The 7824-nt window shown below is 35.9% G+C and overlaps 1 protein-coding gene across 5 annotated transcripts; it reads left to right on the forward strand.

Moving 5' to 3' along the window:
- The first annotated feature begins 326 nt into the window (after positions 1–326).
- On the forward strand, positions 327–7380 carry LOC107805205 (phototropic-responsive NPH3 family protein NPY2). 5 transcript variants are annotated; one of them, XM_016629197.2, is made up of 6 exons: positions 327–632; positions 1485–1572; positions 2346–2484; positions 4024–4093; positions 4835–6010; positions 6414–7380. In XM_016629197.2, the coding sequence occupies exons 3-6, from the start codon at positions 2423–2425 to the stop codon at positions 6978–6980; spliced, it is 1875 nt and encodes a 624-aa protein (XP_016484683.1). In that variant the 5' UTR covers positions 327–632; positions 1485–1572; positions 2346–2422; the 3' UTR covers positions 6981–7380. The 5 variants fall into 5 exon arrangements, with proteins under 5 accessions (XP_016484683.1, XP_016484685.1, XP_016484686.1 ...); XM_016629199.2 differs by having other exon boundaries at positions 626–760; XM_016629200.2 differs by lacking the exon at positions 327–632 and adding an exon at positions 729–972.
- The last annotated feature ends 444 nt before the right edge of the window (positions 7381–7824 follow it).

Consider the following 7824-nt stretch of genomic DNA (forward strand, 5'->3'; position numbering starts at 1 on the left):
AATTTATTATCCTTGTTTGATTTGGTTTATTAAAATATTGCATAATTTCTTAAAATTTAGATGTTTATAAAAATACCCTCTATATTTTTTAACTTTGAGAAACAATTATGTCTTTAACCATATTTATGCAAGTATTAATAATCATTCATTGCTAATATTATGGCTTGATATGTATTAGTTATACCAAATACGATGTATAATCAATACTGTATTAATTATATAAAAATAGAGCAAATATTAGCTTTGTGCATTACTAATTTCTTGTTTAGTAATAATTGCCGCCAAACAGACCCCTAAATAAACACTCCACGTTAAAGAGAAGAAAACACAAGTATAAGGGAGGGGGCAAAAAAGCTGAGTGTCAGTATGGCGTGCATAACATAGCAAATTGGGTGTCTTAATCACTACAAACTGAAAAAAGAATAGTCTCCCACTTTGCCCTGAAAAATCAGAGTGAAAATACAGAAAAAAAACTTTAGTAAAAGAAGCAACAAGAATAGGAAAAAGGGTAATTAAACAACAAAAAAAATACTCTCAAATATGCTGATTTTTTTAGTTTGTCCTTGATAAGAAATAGTAAAATAGAAAATTCTGATACCAAAAAGTTGTTTGTGCTGATTCCAGCAAAACTGGTAAGCACATACTAGCAAATCTTTGCTTTTTGGGCTATTTTGTTCTGCATTTCTTGTACTTCTTTTTCCCCAGCTACTGGAAACAGGATACTACAACTCATTTTCTTGATGCTCCTCACGTTATTATGGTGGCTTTATTTCTGCTTTGTTGGTTTCTGTGTTTCTTTATTTTCTCTCACATTTTTGCATGTGGGGTTGTGATTTTTTCGTTTAAACTTCTGTAAAAAATAGTTCTTGAACAAGTTTTGGTATGATATTTTTATATGTATTTTTCCTTTTTCTTTGATCCACTAAGAACGACATGATAATAGTCGATTCTGATGGACCTTTCAATCTTTAGGTATTAACTTTTGCTAGGTCTTCATTATTCAATCATCCTTATTTCTCTTTGAACCTTATTTTCCTTGATGAGCCGAGTTTCTTTTGGAAACAGTCCTTTCTCTCGAGCTGTGCGTATACCCTACCCTCCCCACACCCTAACTGGGTCGTTGTTAATTGTTGTATTTTTCCTTTTGCTTTGATATTGGTCTATTTGAAGTAAATTTCTTGTGTTTCTACATAGGGGGTTTCATGTAAATAGCAAGTCTTGGGTTTTGTTGGGGTGTTTACAAAAAGAGTGGCTTTTGGGTTGTGTCTTTCAAATGCATAGTTAAACATAAGGAAAGTTTTTTGATTTTTTTTAACATTATTTACTGGCTAGATTTCTGCTCTCTGAGATGATTCTTTTTGCTTCCACAGATATTATTCGTAGCTGATGTTTGATTTTGTCTTTGAATAATATGTTTTTTTTTTTTAAATATATGCTTCTATTTATTCTTGTGATCTTCTCATTAATTTTATGTTCTTTTTCAGCTTTGCAAAACTATAAAAGATAGATGCTTGTTGTCTCCTGTTTAGGTGGTTCCTTCAACTGATACCGAGATGCTGTTTTCCGTTGCAGGTTCTTCAAATCTCCCAATTTTCAATTAAAATAACAATAATATTTAACATTTTCTGGATTTACATGTGATTTCTGGTTGAAAGTTTGGATCTTTTTAAGACCCCATTTTTAGTTTCTCTCTTCTATGTGGCCTCAAGCTCAAAGCCTTTAACTCTCTCTCACTCTTTATATAATACTATATATTAAAAAAGACACCATTTTGTGGAAGAAACAGGGAAAGAGTAAAGTGAGTGTGTGTATGTGTGAGAGAGAGAGAAAGAGTAAAGTAGTATTAAAGAAAGAGTGAGAAAGATGGATGCTACTCTGTGTGTGTGTGAATAATTTAGTGAAAAGAGTCAGTTGTTTATGTCTCCTGAGCTGAAAGGGAGACTCCGGGGTCAGTGGGCTTTGCCGCCGACCAAGGAAACAATCTCTTAACTTATGGTTCTCTTTCCATTTAAGTGAACCCTCTTTTCTTTCTTTAAATTAAACAAACTACACTTAACCATTTTCTTCTTCTACTCTTTCTCCTAAGTTATCTCCTCCTGCTTTTGTTTACTTTCAAGATTAGGTCATACTAAGCAAATACTATATCTTTGAGATCCCATTTAACCTTTCCTCTCTCTCTCTCTCTTGAAGTTGAGGAAGTTGGTTATATTCAGTAATTTGGTCCCCCCACCTGGATTCTTTCATTTTTACCATTTTTGGAGTCCTTATTGTCCTTGGTTTCAGGTTATGTTTGAGCATTGGGAATATCAGGTTATGAACACAGGGTACTGTTTGATTTTTTACAGTGATTAGTTGAGTAGTAAGGAAGTATAATTTCTCAAGTGGGAACAACAAGAAAGCAGAGATCCCTTGAGTTGCCAAGATGAAGTTTATGAAACTTGGATCCAAGCCTGATACCTTCCAGTCAGATGGGAACAATATCAGGTCAGATCTTTTGCTAGTTTTTTTTTTTAATTTTTTTTTGGGAAAAAAAACTTCTTTTTCCTTGATGAAATGGTCATTCTTAGCTGTTTTGTTTTGCAGAATTGTAACTGATCTTTCATATTGATAAGAAAATTAATTAGTATTTCCCATTTTTTGTGTATCTGGTGTCACTTGTCAATAAATGCCCTTGTCATCCATTTAATTGTGGTCTGTCCTGTATTCGTGCATTGATTTTTTCTTTTTTGGGGGGTTGGGGTTGGGAGTGGGAGTAGTTATATTATATGTGCTTTTAGAAATTGGTTTGAGGGATTATATTTGTTGGTTTCTTCTTATCCCTAATTCATCTTTTCCTAAAAACTATTCTATGACTTTGGTTTTATTACTGTTTAATTTCCATTTCTGATATTACTAAGGGCAGCTGAAGAAGTCAAACCCTGGATAGAATTATAGGAAATCCATTGCTTTGAGTTTATATGGTAACAGGATGGTGTTTTCTAGAGATTGACCTCTTTTACTATTGTGAATCTTTCACCTAATAAAAGAAGCTCAAATAAACGGTTGCTCCAAAAAAAAAAAGAGAAGGTTTTTCAGACATCCGGAGTTTCCAGTTCAACATTGCACGCTATATTTTGCATTATATATTTCTCTTCTTGGTCTCAGCTATTGGTTTGAAAAGCATTATACCTTGTTCTCCAAGTAGAGAATCACCAAGTTGGATGTCAGTATTAGTTGAATTGGGAGTTGACTGCGCCAAATTTCGTAGTGCATGTTCTATTAGATCCCAAAAAAAAATATTAAAATAAAAATTCATAGTGCAAGTTCTTTGTGTCAGTAGTCGGTATAAGCATTACTATAAGATAATAGTTGGTGTGGTAATATTAGCCCAAATGTATATTAAGAGTAGTAATAACTATTTCTAAGAGTAAAGTATTTGATCACTTTATGATAGGGACAGGTAATGAGGTCTCTTCTTCATTTTTTGCTCTGGTTTTAGGAAGCTAAATTATGTCAACTAGCTGTAGCCTAATCAGTTTTGGTCTGATGACCCATACATGAATGATGCAACCTCGTTTACTTCATTTTATGTCTTGGACTGACGGATGAGGATCATCAGACCTTATTTCTGCCAAAGAACTAAGCCGAAATATGTACCTTCTAAGGTCGGATGAGGATCATCAGACCTTATTTCTGCCAAAGAACTAAGCCAAAATATGTACCTTCTAGTCAGTTTCGAAAGAGAAGATTAGTGTTGTTTTATTTGGATGAGTTGGAATAACAGTATGGAAGCGAAAGGCTGGATGAAGTGGACTTCTTTCTTTTTGAATCTCTGTAATTCAACTTGTAGAGGAACCACAGCATCGCAGCATGAGTACAATCATTAAATCTTTTCCAATTTGTCTCTTCCCAATATGTTAGTCTTGGGATATCTGTGAATACTCTCTATATAGATATGGTCATAGTGTTTAGTTACCTTAACAGTGCTATTGTTTTATATCTGTTTAGACTCGTTTCGATTGTACTGACAGATTTTTCATGCAGATATGTTGCTTCAGAGTTGGCCTCTGACATCACAGTTAATGTCGGAGATGTAAAGTTTTACTTGCACAAGGTACAATAATTTAACAAGTACAGTATTCTCCTTGTTTCAAGCTTTATTTTAGAAAAGTTATGCCAGCTGGACTTGAGAAAATGAATAATTAAGCATGCATTTGTCTTGTTTTGCTTTTCTTTTTTCTTCCCTTTTTGATGTGTCTTTTAGGGTCAGGGAGTGTTACTATGTGGAATGATTGTACAATCCCTTCTTGAAAAAGTAAAATGGATCCTTTTCTCCTGAAGGTGGGAGGGGAACAGTAGGTACAAATCTAGTAAAGCTTCTGGTTACTAGTTCTATTTATCCACATTCAAATTGTGATGAATTTGTTTTCTACATTAGCATTGGCTGCATGCATACATTGGTTGATTTCTTAATCAAGTCAAGTAGACTGCAGCATAAGAAGTGAATAGTTTTTTTTATCTGTCCTATGCTGTTTCTGCTAATATACTAAAGTTATGTTCTATGTCTGTGCATGAGCCTCGAGTGTAAAAGTCACCTTCAAAATCTTTTTGGTACTTATGATCTACTTGGACGGATACGTATCACAGTAGCAGTAGCAGTTGTTCAGCATTCCAATAAGTGGTGTACTGTATGAATAAATTTATGATGCTAATTTTCGTGAAACAATTGTTTAAACTACTTTTCATCTTTGAAGTATCCTAAGCAATGGAAGTGTGTTATATTACCTCCTTGACTTGTTGAGTTGGCCATAATTGATCTCTGAGTACTCATTATTTGCTGAAAATGGCTATGCAGTTTCCTCTTCTGTCCAAGAGTACCTCTTTGCAAAAGTTGGTTGCTAATGCAAGTGAAGCAAATTGTGATGAAGTTCACATTCATGACATTCCTGGAGGACCTACTGCCTTTGAAATATGTGCCAAGTTTTGTTACGGCATGACTGTTACACTGAATGCTTATAATGTCATTGCAGCGAGGTGTGCAGCTGAGTATCTGGGTATGCATGAAGCTATTGAGAAAGGAAACCTTATTTACAAGATTGATGTTTTCCTGAACTCGAGCATTTTCCGGAGCTGGAAAGATTCAATAATAGTTCTTCAAACTACTAAGTCTCAGTCACGTTTGTGTGAAGAACTGAAGTTGATCAGCCACTGCATTGATGCTATAGCATCCAAGGCTTCCATAGATGTTAACAGAGTGGATTGGTCCTATACGTATAACCGGAAAAAGCTTCCAGAGGAGAACGGAGATGATCCTAACTTGAACGGTATTAGAAGCCGCATGGTGCCAAAAGATTGGTGGGTTGAGGACTTAAGTGAGCTTGAAGTAGATTTATATAAGCGGGTAATTGTCACTATTAAAAACAAAGGCATTGTTTCTTCTGAAGTTATTGGAGAAGCTGTGAAAGCTTATGCTTATAGAAGGTTTCCAGGCTTTAATAAAGGTGTCTTCCAGTTCAATGATGTCTCCAAATGTCGGGCGATATTGGATACGATTGTATGGCTATTGCCCTCTGAGAAAGGTTGTGTCTCTTGTAGTTTCTTGTTAAAACTGCTGAGAGCATCAATTTCACTTGATTCTGGAGAAATGGCAAAGGCAGAACTAGTTAAAAGAATAGGGCAGCAATTGGAGGAGGCTTCTGTAAATGACCTTTTGATTCGAGCGGCAGATGGGGAAGGAACCTTGTATGATGTCCATGTCGTTCAGAAAATACTAGAAGTGTTTATGATGCGAGATACGGATTCTGAACCTCAGCTAGAAGATGGAGATGAAATTCAGGAGATCCGAAAGCCTGGGATTTTATCAGAAGCTTCAAAACTGATGGTGGCAAAGCTAGTAGATGGATACCTTACTGAAATTGCGAAAGATCCTAATCTACCTTTATCAGCATTTGTTGGTCTAGCAGAGATGGTATCCAATTTTCCTCGACCCGGTCATGATGGTATCTATCGCGCAATTGATATGTACCTTAAGGTGAGCGTCTCTTGAATTCTGCATAAAGTTGCATAGTTGAAATAAATCTCTTGAATTGTGCATACAATTGCATAATTGAAATAACTAGCTGATATCTTTCCTGCCACTCGTGATTAGAATTTCAACACTGACATGGGAAAAGAACTGTCTGCATCTATGCTATCTCAAATATATAATTATGCAAATACATTAGTTATTAGGCTTGGAGCTATGTTCGTATATACAGTGTTAATGCTTTTAGGATGTTTAGTTTAGTCGTTTTCTTATGGAAAGAAGCACACCTATCAAAATTGCAGCAAATTAAACGCAGTGCATACAAACAGATGGTATTGGGGGTAAAAGTGATGCAACTCTTATTATTGAATGCCTTGTATGTACTGATCGAACTCTGTTGTTGGTGTAGGAGCACCCTGGAATCAGCAAGAGTGAGAGGAAGAGAATTTGTAAGCTGATGGACTGCAAGAAGCTCTCCGTGGATGCTTGTATGCATGCTGTGCAAAACGAGAGGCTTCCCCTTCGTGTTGTTGTACAAGTGCTCTTTTTCGAGCAAGTCAGAGCTAATGCCTCGTCTGGGAGCAGTACTCCGGATCTGCCCAAAGCAATTAGGGACCTTAACAGTGCTTCATATGGAAGTTCAAGATCTGCAACAACTAATACAGAAGAAGATTGGGATGCTGCAGCCTCCGCAGAGGAACTCAGGGCCTTGAGAGGAGAGCTTGCAGCCTTAAGAATGGGAAATGGAGGAACAAACGACAAAGTTAATGGCGACGCCAAGAGCCATGCAGACAGGGCTGCCATGAGTAGAATGAAAGGTTTGCTCATGTCAAAGAGGATCTTCTCGAAAATCTGGTCGAACAAAGGGGGGCAAGGGGAGAATAGTGGCTCAGATTCGTCCGAGAGTCTTGGATCTGCTAACTTGGAAGAAGCTAAGTCTACACCTTCAAGAAAAGGAAGGCATTCAGTTTCTTAGTTCTAACAGCTTAAGGAATGTACTCTTGGTGGCTTTTTTTGATGGGTTTTTCTTAATTGATATTAGCATGTCAAAAAGACTAGTCATCTTTCTCTGAAGTCCTCTAGAAGAAAATGAAGGATATAGTTTGACAAGAAAGTTTGTAGGAGGAAATGAAGCCTCTTATGGGCCAACAAACAGAAGTTTATTGTATAGATGTTCTAACATTTAGTTGTCCATGCGAAAAATTAGGTGGCTCTTTAATTTTAGAACTCTAAGGTATGCTAGTATCATAAGAAATATTACTGTGAATTTAATTAGGCTTATGGATGAAATGCAGTGTAGGCACTCAAATGTGTAGCTTTTGCAGAGTCTTCCTCCACAAAGAAATGATGAATGGAAAGGTAAGTTTATTTTATAACACTGTACAATGCAAGTTGCTATTTGTTCTGTTTTTTTTTTTTGTTGGGTTTTAATCATTCGGTATCTTGAATTCACTTATTTGACTAATGTGATACACTATGGTAGGGAAAACATTAGTTCTCAATTCAAGTTGCATATGTCTCGTAAGCTATATTCACTCTCTACATGTGCTTATAAAAGAAAATCAATACAATACCGCTGCTTCAAATTATAGCCCTTATGCCCTTCCACTTTTCATGGTCGGCAACTGAACTCTTCATCAAGCTGCGCGGTTGAATTGTCTGAATATTTATTACAACTCATGAAAATCATCTAATGTTCATTTTCCCCCTTATTTTTTAAAAAAAATAAAGAATCAAGGGTTTGAACCTTAAATTTGCTTATAAGCTGTTAAAACACGCCAGCATCTGGATCTAAGACTAAAAAGGGAAAATGACTCTAT

The sequence above is a fragment of the Nicotiana tabacum genome, chromosome 7 (genome assembly GCF_000715075.1).
Source record: "Nicotiana tabacum cultivar K326 chromosome 7, ASM71507v2, whole genome shotgun sequence".
NCBI lineage: Eukaryota > Viridiplantae > Streptophyta > Magnoliopsida > Solanales > Solanaceae > Nicotiana > Nicotiana tabacum.